Source organism: Planococcus citri, chromosome 3 (genome assembly GCF_950023065.1).
Source record: "Planococcus citri chromosome 3, ihPlaCitr1.1, whole genome shotgun sequence".
NCBI classification, from domain to species: Eukaryota; Metazoa; Arthropoda; class Insecta; order Hemiptera; family Pseudococcidae; genus Planococcus; species Planococcus citri.
In genome coordinates this window covers 44,902,904-44,923,058 of record NC_088679.1, presented here as the reverse complement: position 1 = coordinate 44,923,058, position 20,155 = coordinate 44,902,904, and the positions used below count along the sequence as shown (strand labels likewise).

The window sequence follows — 20,155 nt, the reverse complement described above, 5'->3', positions numbered from 1 at the left end:
TTTAGCACTTGGTAATGCATCACGAATTCGAGTAAGTTGAGCTACTCCAACGGTTATTTCGACACTTCCAGCCATGTGTAGAAGACAAACCAAAATACTGGAAGGATATGAATACCTCGCCGGAGGCTCCTAAAAGGCGAGAATTGCTCTGGAATCGTTCTTTCGAAATGGTTCAAATCAAACCACAAGACGTATCCTTGGACTGAAATTTTCGCAAACATCGTATTTTTCAAAAATTACCCAACCCAAAACTGAAATCCAACCTCAATATTGGTAGAACAAATAATTTTCGGAAAGGCAGGCCTATTTTAGAGCAAAAACCAAACCGAAATTTTGGAGGCTCCAGAATAATTTGATCTACAATGAAATATCACAGACTCAAAAGACTCCCTTGTCAGTTACCAATTGAATTTCATCGAGTAAGGACGATGAATTCATAAGTTTTGAATACTTACGTAGACGTACCTACTACCTACCTAATTAATAAATTGTTTAAAAAGATCAAACTTACATTAGCACGACCGAAAGGTTGCAAATGAGGTGTGAAATAAGTTCCATTCAGCTTTTCGTAAGTTGGATAAAGTTGCGTGGTTATAAATTTTATACTATCCGGGCAATAAGTTTCGTAGTAAACAGCAGCAATAGTTTTATTTTCCTGCAACAAAAAGAAAATGTTAAGTATTAAAAATGTGATATAGAAAAAAAGTCAAAAAAAATTAGATAATTGAGGAGCTGGATAGCAAAACGCAATAACTCCATTTTTGTTTTTTTTGGGAAATTAGGAAAAATTGTCAGGAGGGGAAGGGTGGGGGGTCGAGTTCCGAAATTGGTGTCAAATGAAAGGGGAAGGTGCCACAAATAAAATTTCCACTCAATTTCAAAATTTTGGTCACCTGGGCAAGCACAGTGAGGAAAAGAAAAAAAAGTTATTGCGTTTTGAACGCAAAATTTTTTTTTTGGTGTTTTTCTGCAAAAAAAACGTACTTTTTATTTGAAAAAATTGAAAAATTATAGAAAAAACTTATGTTTAATCGAGAATTTTCAATAAAAAACAATTAAAAAACTGGAATGTGAAATTCAAACAATTCCTGTGTGTGATATGGCATTCAGAGAGTGGCAACGAAAGCACCATTTTTTTAAATAACTCCTACCCAACGATTTTCAGTACCCACCCGATGAAAAAAAACAATGTTACCACATCTGCGCAGCTAAAATGTATAAAAAGTAGTGGAGTTATTGCGTTTTGCAAACAAAATCTCATTTTTTAATGCATTTAGCTCTAAAATCAGACTTGTTTTCCTCGATTGCGCTATGATATTCAACTGATGGACAAAATCTGACACCGGGAATGGATTCCTCGTTGAATTTTACATAAGGATAGATATCAAACTCAATTTTCGTAATTTTGGAGTTATTGCGTTTTGCTATCCACCTCCTCAATTGCAAATCATTCATCGTAATAATTTAAAGTATTGTATTATTCTTATTATTAAAATTATTCGATGGGTAAGTTTTCTGTGAGTAAATAGGTTGGTTCCAACTGAAATACTCGTAAATATATGTAGGTAGGTACCTATTTTGCAACGTTTGACCCTACCCACCGACTTCTCTCCACCAGTATTATAAAAAAATGTACACATACACAACACACTACTCGTACGTATGTAGGTAGGTACTTATACTCGTAGGTAGAAGCACGTAGAAGAATATCTTGGGCTTATTTATGAACCTCTAATATATAGAGGTGATGAACTGATGAAGTGATGATGGGACAATAATTAACATTTGGACACCTGCTATTTTATATTTCCGTCTATCTACTGAACTAATAGTTCGTAGTTTCAAAGCCTCATACATTGTTTCTAAAGTGATTTCTCCATTCGAGCAATCATCATACGACACCTTTCAATTAATAATTTGCACCGTTACCTATTTATTCATTAGGTAACGAAAGGTAAATGAGCCAAGTATTTCTATCAGTTATTCCTACACTTAAAACTGTTAAAAAATAAAATGCGCGTCATTTTCTACATGGTGTCCCAACAAACATCTGGCATAGGAATTTTTTACGCATGTGAAAGCATCTTGATTTTTTCCAATCGCCTCTTAATCTCTACTCTGGTTCAATCGATTTCAAAAAAAATTCCATAGAAAAAATGTTATATTCAAGTTTAAGTATTCGCAAGAAGGTGGAGAGGATGAGAGAGCGAACTGGAGATAAGCTAGCAATCTCATTATACTCGAATTCGAAAAACAGCAGACGATTGATAAGAAACCCTGCATAAAAGATTCATTTGGCAACTGATAATCATTAGTTCGTTAGATATCTAAACTAATGATAAGAAAAGTAATAATCTTGTAGTCTAAACAAATAAGAAAAGTATGAAAATTTCAGCCTGGGTAGTCCTGAAGCAGTTAACGTGTACGTAATTACTTATTAGATAACAATCATTAGAGCATGTGACTTGTGAGATACTTACGTAGGTGTAGGTCTATCTCTATACATATGTTTTACTGATAGCAAAGTTTGAAAAATAAGAAAACATAGCTACTTATCAACCTAGCTATCTAGAAATACACACGTAGGTACAAGACAAGACTACAAGTTCCCATAACTCCTACTCCTACATTAGCCGTTTAATTTTTTTTTTCCCTAAGCTAAATGTTCAAAAATTTTAGAAAAAATATCAACAGCTTCTTAAATTTAAGTCCTAGGCAAAGTTGCGATAGGTAAAAGTTTTTCCTCAATCAATTTTCAACACCAATGATTATTTTTTTTCAAAATACGAATGATAAAATTTCACTTCTAATCGCGCGTTCCCAACCTAACTATTCCTTCATGTTTTAACTTGAATTTCATGATGGTCATTTAAATATTTTTAATTCTAAATTCTTGAAATTTTTTCAAGTTTTTGGCGTTGGAAAACAACAAAACGAGGTAATGAGGAGTAAACGAAAACAAAAGCTCGCTTCTTATTTCTTGGAAACAAGCATTTTTGTTGATTTAGCATATTCAAAGTTAGTTTTCCAGCTTAGTCATGCTGGGGAATACCTACCCTTACCCACTCTGAGAATTTATTTTAAACAAAATTATCGCATGCTAATAAAATCACTAAACACGTGCGACAGTTATTATTTAATCGTTGCAGCACGAATAAGACGCAAAACACACTAAACAGCAAGAAACACATCTGTTCACCAACGGAATTTGTTGGCAAATAAATGGGACATTATCAACACTTATTTTAAAAAATGCATAGTTAATAATGAATTCCATTTGAAATTTTTTCAAAAATCAACACGTTAAAATTTTAATTAATTAGGTACTGCATCGCGATAATAGGATATTGTATGATTTTGAACGTCCAATTAGCATGTAAATTAATATGTTTTTTATCAATATTATGTTGAAGAATTCTCAACCTACTATGAAGTGATTGGCATTTAAAGTATGCAACTCGTAATAAAACTATACAGTCACTAAAAAATGTGTTTCGAAATAACAACCCGTGATTATTCTACTATTGTAATGAAATTTTAATCCCCTGACCCCTATACAGCGAATGAGACGTATACTAGATGGAAATTTTTAAAATGAATGAAATCAAATATTTCGAATCATTTTGCAATTATGTACCTAAAAATAATGCTTTCGATGTATCTATAGGTACATATTTTCTATAGGGATATTAATTAAAAGTAAACGAGTTGAAAAAAAACGCCTGGAACTGAAATCACGCAACCTGATAGATTATGGCATGAAGGATGACATTGTTTGTTACCTTTTGAAAAGGTTCATTGAAAATTATTGCTGCGATACCTTTTTTAACGGCTGTTAACGCACTAGAGGTGTTTTCCAAAGCAAAATAATTCATTACTCGCAACTCGGCGATATGTCAACGTTGACAAAAAACGAAGGGCACGAATTAGTTTTCAACTATATGCTTTACCAACATGTTTTTCGTAATACTCCATCTATTATGTAGGTATTGTAGATGCATTCTCATTTATTTATTTTTTTTTCAAAGACAGGTACTTAGATTAGGCGCTTCAAGTATAGGTAGGTAGGTAGGTAGGTAGCGGCTATATTGATTTCTTCGTCTCATCTCAGAATGCATAATTGCTTATTATCTAAACTCCATTCAAAGAGAAATACAAAAGCCAAGAGCGAGTTATCTGCTCAGAATTTTCACTTTAAAAAAAATGAAATTTTTGCCTTACTTAATTTGCTACATTAACGTAGCAAGAGGTAATACATATTTATATGAAGTAAATTAATGAAAGAAACAGAACGCCAATTGTGCAATAATTCATCATCTAGGCATGCACTTTGCACTTAATCGCTAAATATCAAGAAAAAATATTCAAAAAAAAAGTGTAATTATCAACATGTGGTCTTTCAGAAGCGCCATTATAACGAGTAGGTGAGTAACTATTTAAATGAACGCAATCAAACGATGCGCGTTAAAAACATCTTTAAACAACACCACGGCGGATGTTCTCTTGAAAATTGCTATTTAAAATGTCAATTACCTAGATGTTGTCAGTTGTCTTCGATATGTCGTGGGAATTTCTTATAACTGCGGCGAGTTCAGGTACCTGAAGGTCCCCATAGACTGACTAACTCCCACAATATTGTAAGTAACTGACTCAAAAACCTTAGCTTATACCTTTACCTACCTACCTACCTATTACATTGCAAGTCTATAACTTTTATTATATTTGTTTTTCAAGTGTTTTTTGAGTACCAGTGCCTGATAATCCAGTGTCAAAATAAGTCACTGAGTGGCAATGCCTGACACTTTAACGCCAATTTTTTGGCTATTATTGCCAATTTCGAAAAAAAAAATATGACCAAAAAATTGGCACCACTGATTTCCAAAATATTTCCCCATTTTCAGAAATAACAACATTCGATATTTCGAGTGGAAAAAATGTCAAAACACGAATTTACCCTAAAATAAGCGATTTGCATATTTTCAACTCAACGGCTCACGTCAGTAGAACCCTAAAAAAAAAGTGGTCCTGAATTTTGATGGCAATAGCCTAGGTCGACGCAGAATCTGAAAATCTGAGTAGGTAGGGGCAGGGGCTAGACCGAAAAAGCCACGATTTTTTTTGAAAATGCCTATACTTTCTCAGGACCCATACTCCTTTCAGTGGCACCTTCGGAGCTATAATTTTTTCTGAATGGCGTTTAACTGAAAATGAAGGTCTTCGCTAAATTTGGTGAAAATCCTCTGATACCTATTTCGCGATATTTTTTGCGTTTTCATGCATCTTACAAGTCAGAATTCAGCAATGGACCGAAGAAAAAATTTTAAATTCGTAGATCACTTTTTTTTTCATTTTATAAGTCAAAAGAAAAACGGCGACAAAAATCAAAATTCATGCTTTAAAATATGCAAAAACGGAAATCACAAGGCACCTTGCATTCACCCACCTACCTCGTATAAGTAGCTCTTATACCTACTTCGTATCATTAACACGTAAAATAATGTCAATAAACTGTTGAGATGAAATGGTAGCGAGGAAACGCAATATCAGTTTCCTATCACATACTCATGTTAATAAAGCTGATATTCCTATACCTACGTATACAGTCATTTTCATTTCAATATTACATTTTATAGACGAATAAAGGACGTACGATAATGCACGTTTAGTTTTCAAGGTACTCGTAGCTTGAGAAAAATAAGATCTGGTATTCATCACACTTCACATAACGTTGAGTATCAACATCATCCGAGCCATATTAATCAAGAAATAAGTAGGTATACCCAGCTTCGTACACTTGTATTTCATAAATTTCGGCGCCCATTGCTATTTAAATCTTCGAATCATGTAACGTGATTTATATTCTGACTGCAATTGCGATATAAGCTTGCTCATTCTGAATTAAAAATATAGGTAATGTCCAGTCATTTGAGTCCTAAATAATTAGGTTCCAATAGATACAATTTTATTATTTTTAGAATTTTGCAGAGGAAAAAAAACTGAAAAGAAATGAAATCAATATCGAAAACGTAATGACTTTGATGAGGGTAAAAATAAGGTTAACTTATGGTTCGAATTCTGACAGTATATTCATCACGCATCTAAAATGGTTGCTTTTTTTAAATGTGCGGGGATATCATACGAAAACTTCTAGAGTAAGTAAATATCAACGACTGAACGATCCGCTGAATAAACCTTCGTTGTTTGATATACCTATCGGTTATTATTTAACTGGAAATTTCATTAATTATTAGAGAATCGGCGAAAATGTATCATTCGTTGACAGGTTGAAGTTGAACATTTACCTTACACAAACTGACAAAAGGGTACCTATCTCGTCTCTTTTGATAAGCAACGATACGATGTAGTTTTCAATTTTCATCGCTTTCGTCAGATTTCTCCACACACATCATCTCATCGTCTTTGCACCGAAATTCGCCTCCAACATTATTTTCAGAATGTGCCCGTTGGGGTGTTAACGTGAAAAGCTAATTTTTATTTTTAGAGGGTAATTTTCCAATATTTACGGGTAGGTATAAGTTACACTCGTAAAGGAAACCGCAAATCTTCATCATGAAGAGAATTCTCATCGGTACAGTAACCTAAATTCATAATAGGAATATATAGGACTACGTAGGCTGCTGGATAAGTACAGGTATACACTTTTTTTTTTCAAATGAGCTTCTGAGCTATAAGAACGATAATAAGATGGGAAATTACGTATAGGGTTGTATCTCTTCGTGGTCTCTTAATCGTGGATTGAGGCTTCTGTGATCGAAAAAATAAGGAAGTAAGGTTACATATCTGTTTCTTTTCTCCCAAAAGTTGATCTTTATGTTAAGAAACATCCTAAAAGAACAAAAGTTTCAAAAAACGCAACCTTTTTGTTTTTTGTTTTTTTTTAAATGGAAAATTTCAAATAAGGCTGGAACTATTTTTAGTTGGAAGTTGGTCGTGAATTTTTTTTAATTACCAAAAATCGAAAAATCATACAGATTACGTTGCTAAAAATTTAGTATTCAAGTTTCCTTCATTTTGAAACCACAGAGTTCAAAAGATTTTTTTCTTTAGTAAAAAATAATTTATTATGATAACACGAAATATGGAATTCGCAACTTCAAATAATTCTCATTGATGAAAAAACCCGCAATTTTTCCTGTTTTGCATTGAAAATGGGCGAAAAAAATTTCGTAAAGTAAAAGAAGGAAAAAATTATGTAAATTTTTATTCCTGTACGTAAGTAGGTAGCGTTAGGTAGGTATGTGGGTAGCCTATTTTCCTTATCTTATGAAGCGTATAAGGCTGAACAACGAGGAAACTATAACGAGAAAGACGCGTTATTTCTCAATGCTGTCAAATCATTGGTAAAATTATTTGACATTTAGAAAAAAAAATACTTACAAGCGAAGAAAAATAACAAGGAAAACATTCGATATGACAATAATAGATAGACAATTTTCGAAATTTCGATCCAAATGCGATAATTCAAGTAGGTCATCGCTCATTTAAAAGTTGTTTATTTTACTAAAGTGAGAAAAAAAAGAATAGAAAAATCAATTTTTTGGCTATAAAATTGTTAACACATCAAACTTTTGAATACATACCTACGTATGTACGTACATATAATGCACCTCAGTATCTATTCGAGGCGTTACGAAAAATTCGTAAGAAATTACACGTCAAAATTTTTCCGAAAATGAAATAACAGAAAGAAGGCGACGACGCAACGAGACAAAAAAAACGTAGGCAACATGAAAGAAAAAATAATAGAAGGTAAATAAATTACAGCTACGTTATCTTTTTGTTTTAAACCTGTAGCTACTTTTGAAAGCTCATATTTTACTTGCCACGATGGCCAAACACCTTCAGCTTATCTTTGAATTGACTAAAAATAACAAAAAAATGGTAAATTTTTGGCTTAGAAAAACTTTGGAATTTTAAAATGCTCCTTAAAATGGGTTCTAATCAAAAACATAATAATTATCATCTTTGCCAAAAATTTGCTCGTTTTTCTAATCGTCGTTGCATCAAGACATTTGTCAACATACCTATTCATTCATTACTTCAAGTATGTGCTTAGTACTCTACTTAGTACATACTTTACTTACGTACAGGTATTACCTGAATTGAAACACATGTTTCCTTATCTTTTAGTCATTAAATGAAATGTTGAAATTTCAATGAAAGGTTTTCCAAATATACTACATATAGGTACATAATATCTTTCACGGGTATTTTTTCGCACTCGTTATTTACCTGCCTGTACATATGTTAATTTGAACAACGTTTCATTTACATTCATGTGCTAGTTTTATCAGGAGGGAAACCAGAAGGACAAACGTACTATGAACTTAGCCAGCTGAAACGAGGAACCTTGAAGGCCTGTCAACAAGGTACTTTTTGCGAGATAACAGAATTCGTCTAGGATCCGATTCATTGGTGTTTTATTGGGAAGTCATAAACGTATCTATAGGAGTTTAAAGTCACTAAGAAGAAATTTTTACTCCGGAAATGCTCCTGAAAGGAAGAAATGTATTATGAGTTCTGCAAAATGGGAGATGATTTTTTCACTTTAGTACCTGCAGTTTTGAGGAAAATGACCCAGTTTCAAAAGATAGCGTGTATTTGAGGTTCTACGTCGACCTAGGCTATTTCCGTCAAAATCCAAGTTGAAATTTGCAAATCGATTATTTTTGGATGAATTCGTGCTTTGAAAAATTTTTTCTCCCGAATATTTCGTACTAATCAAACCTCATTTCTAAACTGGAGAAATATTTTGAAACACAGCGGTGCCAATTTTTCGGTCATTATTGACACTTTCAAAAAATTGAGAAAAATACCGAAAACTTATCAAATTTAGAGTTTTTGAAACTGGCAATAACGACCGAAAAATTGACGCCAACTGTGTTCCAAAATATTTTCCCAGTTTTAGAAATGATATCTTTCGATGTTTAGGCTAGATTAATACGAAATATTTGAGAAGAAAAAATTTTCCATCGCAAATTTACCCAAAAATAAGTGATTTGTAAATAAAAATTTGCCATGTTTTTCGCTGAGCTGACGAGTCTAGGCAAATATTTTTCAAATATTTCAAAATTCAGATCCACATGCAACCACATCCCATTGATTTGACTGGTGGAGGAGGATAAAAGGAGAGACGAATTTGACATTTCAAGCCCTCGTTCCTACCACCATAAAAAGTATCCAGGTACCATAATATGTACCTATGTATGTGTGTATATGCGTTCAACAATTCCGCATCGTTCGAACATGTAAGTACATAGATGCTCGAATTTTAATTACACGTTGTTCAAATAAGGTAGGTCTAGAAACATACGAATGAAATAGGCACGTAGATATCCGCACACACATCGAAAAAAAGTAGGTACAGAAAAACAATATGTGATCCATTTGTCGCTCGAGCTACGTCATAGAATAATGAATTATCTCAATACGCAACAATTATCTGCCACTACGTAAGTATTGTAAATAGCACCCTTCGATATCTGCAGCCATCGGATTTATTCTCAATTTCTCATGCACATTCGAGCTTCGAGCCACTAGGAATTTTACAGTCAAAAGGAGAGGAAAATTTTCAAAGATTCCTTAAGTACAGCGAATAACTCACGTTCGTATTGTATCCATAGGTACTCAATATTTAGTTACGTACTTGTACCTATGGTATATTTATTTACGATTACCGAAAGAACTGCCATAGAAATGAACCACTAATTGCGAAATGAGGCGGTGCCATGTCAATGTGACTATGAAGCGTTCGGTAACCTGTTGCACGTCGTACTCGTAGGTCTAGGTAAGGTATAGGAGGCTAATCGCGTATCGTTCGTACGAATTACACATAATAGTTGCTTATATTATCACTGGACTCGGTCGTTATTCATCTCCGCATATGTGTTAAAGACCGCATACATTTGTACGTATTTAGGTCGACAATGAAGTCAACATACGAGTACCTATTGATAATATAGGTACAGAGATACTCGATACTTGGACATTATTTACCATCTTTTAAAATGCTGGTAACGTACGAGTGAGTGTTAGCAAAATGAAGAAAAAAAAGCGAAACATAAGTTGAAGAAAGCCATTCCTTAATTTCTCCGTATACACATATACTCGAACATACTATCTTTGCATAATTTGTCTGCCTGTGTAATTCTGTATCCATTCGAAATGGTGGAAAGTTGAGTTCACTGGTCGATATTCTAGAAGATAGGTATGGTACAGAAACTCTTTGGTACTGGGTAGGATGACTCGTTGGTATACACTACGGTTTATGTAAATTTTCACGCATACGTATATATTTTCCTGACATTATACAATAGTGCACATTTTGCGGTGAGTACCTCAAATAGCAACTTGAATATCTGTACGCTCAAGCAAATTTATGTAAAATTGAATTTTTGTGAAAGTTATTCATGAATATCTAAGCTACGTTCAGTTCTTCTTAGAATCCATCCATCCACTTCAAAGGTTTTTTGAAACAGCACAAATTCAATTTTCCACATGCTAACTGAATTTTTCCATCCATTGACAAACATGACTCCCTTCTTTGAAAAAATTCAAAAATTTTCCAATTATTTTTTTGAGTAAAATTTGACAGGAAAATTCTTCAAGGACCACAATGAACGTTCGTAGAACACTGATGAAGTCTAAATACATAAATTCTTTTCCCATTGAGCTCCCAATCTGTGCAAAAATCCTTTCATACGCATATGTGGTAGTTTGGTTATAGCTACCTATTTCATTTTCTTTCGTAGTTCAAAAAATGTCGGACGTATTAGTAAGATTAAAATGTATACTTAATTGGAAATAGAGCCACATCCAAAACAGGGTTGAATCATTCTCACAAAAGCAGCAGATTTCAACCGAACTTGGTCAGTACAGCACAATAGGATGCAAATATTTTGCCAGACTATTGAAAGGCTTCATTTTCAACTACATATTCTCACGCTCGTTCTATAATTTCACTCCCCCTCTAATGAATATAAAAGTCTAGCGTATCCCTTTTCCTAGGCCTCCAAACTTGCTGTTGGGCCATTCAATGACGCTCATAGTTCGGTTAAAACAAAGGGGGAATTCAAATTAAAAGAGACATTTTCGTTATGACGTCTTTCATTAAAAATATATTAATTTGAAACACAATTCTGACGTAAGAAGAGAGATTTTTTTTCCTTCAAAAATAAGCGGTAGGTAGATGTTCATTATTTTTTGTTCGGTATAGTCAAAAAAGTGAAAAAAATTTAATTTGTAATATGAAAAATCAGACTTTTCATTTTTTCATTCTTTACTGAATAATTTTATTCTTTTTTAATTAATTCTACGCACTTTGTTTTTATTTCATTTTTAAGGCGTTACTGCGCCAGCGGATCTTCCCTTGGACAGGTCCAGTGTTGGCGTTGGCAGTACTGGGAGTAATCTCAGCTTCGATGCGATACTTACCTGGCTGTTCTTCTTATCCGGGTGCTCTCCTGTTTACTACCTCGTTGATTTAGTTTATAGACGCGACTTCGATGATATTCTTGATTGATGATATTTTTTTATACTTTTATAACGAATATATTTCCGTTTATTTCTCGATGTGTTTATTATTATTCGAATATACGATTAGTCCTACATGGTAGACAGAAGCGTAGGTTTCGATTCGTTGCTTGTTTTTTAACATTTCGGTAGTGATTGTGTACTTGTGTAAACTTCATTCGGACAAGATGGAGGCTATAATAAATCCTATAGTGGATCGTATCAAAGCTGAGCTGGAAAGTTTTATGCGATCGACAATCAGTGTTCCTGTGAGCAGCTCAGTAAGTAATCAGATTTCTAATCCGATTTCGAATGCGAATCCGATTTCGTTAGTGGGCAATTTGCCAAACTACTTTTTCATGCCGCCACCACCACCACCTCCGGTGACATCTGCTGTTCCGGTGACTTCGGCAGTTCCGATATCAGTATCAATTACATCCAGCGCATCTGATATGCCGCGACTTACGGTGACAACGTTTAGTAAACCTGCTGGTCGTTATGTGACAGCTCATAAATTGGTGAATTTACATACCACTGCTGCAAATGTGGTTTCGAGTAGCACCACATCCGCATCTTTAAGGCAACCTATCATGTCAACGGGTGCCTCCGCAGTACCGATGCCACCACCGGTGGGAAATATTGGATGTGCTCCGCTAACCTTCAATTCTATGTTCCCGAATATCGATTATAAGCTGACGGAGAAAAGTAGCTACCGAAATTGGCGGCAGATGCTGTTTGACGAATTAAGAGTACGCAGACTTAATGATATTGTGGATGCTTCAGTTCCGCGACCGAATACAAGATTCGATGACTCCATTCGGAAAGCGACTACTCGTTTACTCATAGTAGGTCGCCTTGACGAACACCACCAGCGTTTAGTCGAAAACATCAGGGAACCGGCCGAAATCATAAAATGGTTGGATAATGAGAAACTGCCAATATCGGAGAACTTACGAGAAGCTCTCTTTCAGAAAATCACGAACTTACGTTTTGAACCGTTTATTGACGAGCCGTCGAAGTTTACCAGGCAATTGGAGGATTTATTCGAACGAAGTAAAGAAGCAGGCATGGTGTGGACGGACGATTTCAAAAAGAGTATGCTGTTACATAAAATAAAGAAGGCGCGCAGCGACATATCGATGTCCAATCGAACGAGTAAAACCAACTACCAGATGATCAAAAAATGGCTATGTGACGAAGAGGCGACTGAGAAGGAGCTCAAGGCAGTAACCTCAACGGCGGCTTCAACAGGGGTTCATTTTGCCTCTGCCAATTCTTCGAACTCGAATGGAAGAGGAAGAAATTTACGAAACAATCGACGTGGCGATAGACGTGAACAAAACAACGATCGACGTGGGGAGCGACGTGAACAATACGATGATCGAGATCGACGTGGCGATAGACGTGAGCAATTCGACGATCGACGTGGCGAGAGACGTGAACGTGAAGACAATCGACGTGGTTCCTATCAGCGCAATTACGACTCGAGAGATTCCTATCAGAACCGTAACTCATCCGAAGGCAACCATTATGGAAGGTGTCGAAAATGTAACATGAGAGGTCATGCGATGAAAGACTGCAAGACGAATGGGTCTTATTGCTACTGCTGCAGAAAAGTAACCGATCATATTGCGAAGAACTGCCCCGAGCGTAAATCCGATGAAAAGTCTGGTAAATCTGGGTCCGGTCAAGGGAAAGGCGATAGCGGTGGAAAATCTATGATGGTCCGAGGCGATAGAAATTTCGAATTAAATTCGAAGTATTATTATCCTGACGACTGCCTTAACTCGGCGGGTAAGTGTTTCATGACAGCAGTACTGTCAGTCAATTTTATAATCGACTCTGGGGCAAGTTATCATTTGACAAATGAGCGGCGAATTCTCTCCAAGGTAAGAAAGTTGAGTAAACCAGCGGTAATAGATTGCGCTAAGAAAGGACAGGAGTCTGTTCTGAGTATAGAGGAGTTAGGTGAGTTTCATACTTACACTGTTTTAGGTAAGCCAATTACTTTTACAAATGTCTTATATTCTTCAGAAGTTTCTGAAAATCTGCTGAGTTTACGGCAGCTGGTACAACAAGGTGCGACATTTGATGGAAGTTCGCTATATTTTTATATCAGAGATGGAAATTCTGGTGACATAATTATTAGAGCTCAGTTTCAATCTCCGTTCTGGGTCAGTGATCTGCGTGTTCGTAATCCAAATGAAGTGGCTATGTTAGCTAATGCTGATGGAGGAGGTCCAAGTCCAACGCTTCCGACGATTCGTGAAAACTTGGGTCTTCTATGGCATACGAGATTGGCGCACGCTTCGCTAGGTTATCTTGAACTATATAAATCGAAGATGGTGATTTTGAAAAATGTAACTTTTGGTAAGGATATTATGGATTGTCAACCTTGTGCGTTAGCTAAGGTTCACAGGAACCCTTCGAAGAAGAAACGTCAGCGGAGTAAGATAGCTTTACAACGAGTTCATTCTGACGTGATGGGCCCTATAACACCTCTATCATTCCCAGGTAAACGTAGGTATGTGATAACATTTATAGATGATTTCTCGAGGTTCGCAATGGTATTTGTGATGTGTTATAAAAGTGATGCAGCTGACTGCTTTAGAAAGTACTTAGATGAGATGCGTAGAATGTTGGGAAAAGATGTTAAGGTACGGTACTTACGTACGGACGGAGGTACCGAATATTCAGGTGAGATGGGAAGGTTATTGAAACAGGAGAAGATTGAGATAGAGGTAGCTGAACCGGATACCCCAACTCATAATGGTGTTGCAGAAAGAATCAATTGGACTTTGCGCGAAAAGACAACAGCGATGCTGAGCGATTCGGGAATCCCAATGTCCTTGTGGGACCATGCTATATCTCAGGCTGTTTATATCTACAATCGAACTCCTCACAAATCGAACGGTTTTAAGACACCTTATGAAGTATTTTGTGGTGAAACTCCTGATTTATCGTTTATACGCCGGTTTGGTTGTCTGGCCATTCCGAAGAAAACTAGAGAGGATTATGAGAAATTTGATGAAAGAGGTATTAGAGGTGTAGTTTTGAACAATACTAGAAGTGGTTATCGAATTTTGTTACCTTCGAGGAAAATTATAGAACGTAAAGATGTTGAGTTTATTGAAAATATTACGTATAGAGATTTATTGAAAAGTAAAGATGTTGTTTTCGATTTTAGTTCAGACGAAACTGAAACTGATATTAACTGGCACGACACGGTAGAACGAGAAACTACCAACGAAGAGGTAAGTGTAGAAGTACCCAGCAAGACTTCTGGTGAATTGAATGTTGTCCCAAGTACTAGTGGTCAAAACGATGACTCTGATGAATTTGACATTGAGAACGTCGAAGAAACTGTGATTTTTGATGACTCGTCTAACGATACGTTTTTAGCTTTTGATCGTGTTACAGCATTACGTGCATGCTTACTCGAAGATGAAAAGGATCCAATGACTTACGCTGAAGCTTTAGTCGACATCTACATAAGCAGCAACTAGCAACCAGCAACTGGCAACTTGGCAACCAAATCAAAAAATTTTGATTTGGTTGCTAGTTCCAGCCAATAACCGAGCAACTTCTTATCATTTTCGTTCCACTGACGCGAAACGAAGTTGCTAAGTTGCCGAGTTGCCGCTTATGTAGCAGTCCACTTAGACCGTACTGATCGTGAGTATTGGATAAAAGCCATGGAAGATGAAATGGCGTCTTTAGAAAGAAATGATGCGTGGGATTTAGTTGTACCGCCCAAAGGGGTGAATATCTTAGATTCTAGATGGGTATTTTGTAGGAAAACTAACGAGAATGATTCTTCAATACGATATAAGGCACGTTTGGTTATACGTGGATTCAAAGATAGAGAAGTGTACGATATAGGAGATGTGTACTCTCCGGTGGCTAGTAAACACACAGTTAGGGTAATTCTTGCGCTTGCAAATAAAGAAGGTTGGTCGATTATTCAATTAGATGTTATTACTGCCTTTCTTAATGGCAGATTGAAAACTACGGTATATATGCATCCGCCTGAAGGAATGGAAGTTGATGAAGGCCTGGTTTGTGCTTTAAAATGTGCTTTGTATGGGCTCAAGATTAGTCCGTTAACTTGGTTTCGTAGGTTCGATGAAGCAGCCAAGAAAATGCAGTTTACCAATCATCCAAATGAGCCATGCGTGTATATCTGGCGAAGGAAACATTTGGTGGTAATTTTAGTACTTTATGTAGACGATTTCCTAATCACAGGTAATTGTAAAGATAAGATTGTTGAGACGATTAGACGTTTAAAAGAGGAATTTCAAGTAAAAGAGTTAGGTTCTCCTAAAAAGTTTCTTGGTTTGGAAATTGCTAGATCGGAAGAATATCAAACGTTGACTTTGACTCAAACTAGTTTTATTAATTGTGTGTTGAAACGCTTTAACGCGTTGAATTTGCCAGCTGTTCATACTCCAGCTTTAACTCGAAATTGTGAAAAGAAAAGTAAGTCAGAGAAGAAAACACCGGAATGGAATCCTGGTAAGCCTACGCCTGGCAAGTCTTTGTTTAGGGAAATTACTGGCTCGTTATTACATCTAGCCAACGGTACTAGACCAGATATTATGTTCGCTACGAATGTGCTATGTCAACATCAAAGTAATCCTCAGCCCGAAGACTGGGAACGTGCTCAGAGAATTCTTCAGTATCTGAAAGGAACGGCAGAGCTAGGGCTAACTTATAGAGGGGTGATTAAGAAAGAAGGTGTATTTGTAGATGCGTACACCGATGCGTCGTTAGGGACTGGAGAAGAAGGTTGCTCTATTACAGGCTATTTTGTGCGAGCGTACGGTGATCCGGTTGTTTGGCGTACGAGAAAACAGTCGGTACCAGCTGGTTCCTCAGCTGAAGCGGAATATTTCGCTCTATCCATGTGTTCGAAGGATGCTGTCATTACGGTAGATTTATTAGAACGTTTAACGAAGAATAGACATGGACCAGCTCTCATTCATAGTGATTGTCAGCCTGCTCTCGCTATCGCTAAAACAACTGGAGCTCCCAAGCTCAGGCATATAGCTAAACTCAATTATCACATAGTTAGAGATTTTGTCAAGGGTAACAAGATTATTTTGAGATTCGTTAAGTCGGAAGATCAGCCGGCTGATGCCCTCACGAAAGCTCTTGCCTCAGGTCGATTTCAAGAACATTGCAGCTGTCTGCTCAATATGTAACATAATTTTTGTATTTCAGGCCATTATTAATTCGAAGACGATAGTTCCATTAGTTCCTATGTTTACGATGTACGTTATTGATCTCCGCCTCTCCGCTAAGATTAAAGGGGTGTGTTGGCGTTGGCAGTACTGGGAGTAATCTCAGCTTCGATGCGATACTTACCTGGCTGTTCTTCTTATCCGGGTGCTCTCCTGTTTACTACCTCGTTGATTTAGTTTATAGACGCGACTTCGATGATATTCTTGATTGATGATATTTTTTTATACTTTTATAACGAATATATTTCCGTTTATTTCTCGATGTGTTTATTATTATTCGAATATACGATTAGTCCTACATCCAGCTATCTATTTAGAATAATATTTTGGTAAATTTTATTTAAAACATTTATTTAGGTAAAAGTTTTTTATATTGAGAAACGAGTTTCAAAATTGTTGGTTACGTTCGTGCTTTTTGCTAGATCATAAAAAAGTTGCTAACCCACATAAAACGTTTTTAATACAGAACGAAGAATATACGATACATTACTACATTAGGTACAAAAATATTCAACAGGTAGAACTAAAATAAAGGAAAGGCGAAAGATTCTTCATTTATAAAAAACAAACGTTCATTTTTGGTAGATGTCCGGCTACCAGCTACCTATACGTACGCTGGAAAAGTGCTCTGAATATTTTCCATTTTTTTAAAGCGCAGTAGCTCATTGTAGGTAATGTTTTATTAAACATTTACAAAAGCAATAAATTATGATACCTTATTTGAATAATATTCTTCGCTCAAAATCTGCAAAACTTATTTATCTATTATTTAGACATTTTTCGTAGCATACCTTTTTTTCGGGTATCCCAGTCCCCAACCTTCACATGTACCTCTACCTACTACCTACTTTTCTCTTTTTTAACCAAACAAATTTTGTGTTAAATATTGAAGTCGGTCGTAGTGAACAGCAGAAATAGTAAAACATGATTGGTTGATGGTGATAATATTTCAACAATCACAGGAATCTATAATTTAGACCAAGTTGCCAACCTATTTTTTTAGACAAAAAACTTTCTCTTGAGGTGCGATGGATATTTTTGAGCAGGCTGCTCTATATATGTATACATATGTTTGTCAAATTGATAATTTGGGTAGGTCTAGGTACATCCTGATAATTTTTTAGATCAATTTTCTTCGATAGGTAATAGCCTATTTAAAAAAAATTGAACATGAAAGTTGATAAAAAAAATTATTGGAAATAAAAATAAATTCTATCAAAATTTACAATTTTTTCGATTAAAAAAATTTTAATTCTTCTAGAAAATATGATTGAGAAGCGGAGCACAAAAAATTTCAACGGCGAAATAAAAAATTGAAACGACAGAATAACACCCTCATCCTTACAGCCATGCATCAGCCGTCTTAAAATCTGTAGGCTAATGATTGATAAGTTTATTGACATACGAGGTACTCGTAGCCATAGCTTGAACCTTACTTTAGTTCGTGTTCGTACATTGGAATGCATAGAATAGATACGATAGGCACTGGGTAAAATAATTATCTACAAATACCACAATGAATAGACCAAATAATCCGGGCATTATATACTCTTTTCATCGTCTAAGCTTGCAAAGCTTTCGACAAATACACGCAGGTCTGAGCTACGTGTTATTGTTGCAAGCAGGTAAGTGTAACTATGTGAGTACATATTCAATATACATACATACATCTAAGCCATAATGTGGTAATTTAGTTCATATTACAGCTATTGAATTATAAAATCAAATGTTTCATTCAGCCTTTGCGAAATAATTACTTTTTTCTCTCCTTTCGAATCACTTCATCATTGAGAAACGCTAATTTTTTTTGCGACAGATTTTCCTCATCCCCTCGTGCAATGAAAATGAATCAAATGATTCAAATGGCACATTGCACCACAACTACTCTGGTTTGCAAATCTACATACCTTTACCTACCTATCTTATCATGTAGGTTATTACACGCTTATAAAATAGGTATCTCTATCTAACACACGTTATAAAGCAAACAATTCCAGAGCGTTTTTCATCAAGACACAGCTCGAATTTTATCCCTCGAAGAGGATTTCCATAACAAGTTCTATAGAACTGTTGTCTTTAATCATTTCAACCATACTTGATCCATTCAATAAGTACGTTTAACAAAAGCGAACCATACACACCTTGCTTTTATTACTTTCTGTATATCTGTAGCAATGCTTCAATATGTATACGCTACGGACTGCTACGAGCAATAAAAAATACACATAAAGTTCCTTTTAGGCGATATTATAAAAATTGCCGCCATCCATAGTTTTACATCAACCAAAGATATCGTCCGATGATGAAGAATACAGATATACGGCTCTAAGCAAGGCTTACCAATTGCCTGCCTATACGTATTAGTTACCTAACTAACTACCTACCTATTTCACTATCAGTATTGTCATCTACCCAAAAATTAGTCTCCTAGTCCCACATGTACACATAAATAAAGCTGAGTGAGACCTTCACCCTTTTTTCTTCTGAGGGGAAGAGGGAGTTTCAAAAATAAACACTGTTTAAGCCTTCTCCTACATACGAGTATGTATTTATGATTTCCCCACCATCAGTCATCGTCACGTAGATCATTTCGAAGATCAACGGAATTGTTTATTTTGAATTACGAACTATTTTAAGAAAAGGTTCACGCGTTAAAGATGAGCCCACCCCACACATTCTTGTATTAAAATGTTGTATGTATACTCGTACTCTGCATCTAGACGAGTCTATCGTATTGTAAGTCTTTTCTGCCACACATGAATCGTAGCTACTAAAATAATGTTCATAATTCATAAATAAAGTCTAGACGTTCGTTTTCATAGTTTTCATTAGCCGAGAAATATGAATACCTAAATCTGCATCGGATGCGAAGTGGCCAGTGCATTTATTGCTTTTCATACAGTTGAACGTACAAGGCGAAAACAATTGAGAAATAACGACGATTTTATTTTGTACGCCTTAGAAACGTAACCTAGCGAAGGAGACTTTGAAGGGGGAATTACAAAAGTGAGTATCAGTCAATATGTAATCACGTGATCAAAATCTAAAGAGGAATTATTTTTCTCAATTCTCAAAGAAAGTGCAAGGTGTGCTGCCAGTGCAGGGACTTCTTTCTCTAATTTACTTGCAGAGCATCCATTTTCATGTATCTGTACCAGCTATGTTTTTGTTCTTCAAATGTGGCATTTGAGTTATTGCCATGGGGTAGTAATGTAAGCTGTAGAAAATCGAATAAGGTAGAAAGAAGTGATCCGAGCTCGAAAGATCGCCGAGAAAAGTCGTTTTCAAAAACTTTGAAAAAAATTAATTTTCAAGTTTTTGAAGCCAAAAAATTTTTTATTTCAGTATCTTTTTAGGATAACATGAATCTTCTGTGGCAA

At 35.7% G+C, this 20,155-nt stretch overlaps 1 protein-coding gene and 1 long non-coding RNA gene across 2 annotated transcripts in view; both read right to left on the bottom strand.

Annotated features, from left to right (window-relative positions):
- The window catches only part of LOC135838508 (GILT-like protein 1), a 35,548-nt gene that overhangs the window by 3,097 nt on the left and 12,296 nt on the right, over positions 1–20,155 (bottom strand). Inside the window, exon 2 of the mRNA XM_065354174.1 lies at positions 512–655. Coding sequence (XP_065210246.1) covers positions 512–655 — 144 coding nt within the window. The remainder of the gene's footprint in view (positions 1–511; positions 656–20,155) is intronic.
- On the bottom strand, positions 5,562–7,733 carry LOC135838511 (uncharacterized). Its single transcript, XR_010557422.1, has 2 exons — positions 7,602–7,733; positions 5,562–7,521 (listed from the first exon to the last, which is right to left on the bottom strand). It is a non-coding gene; the product is annotated as an uncharacterized LOC135838511 (long non-coding RNA).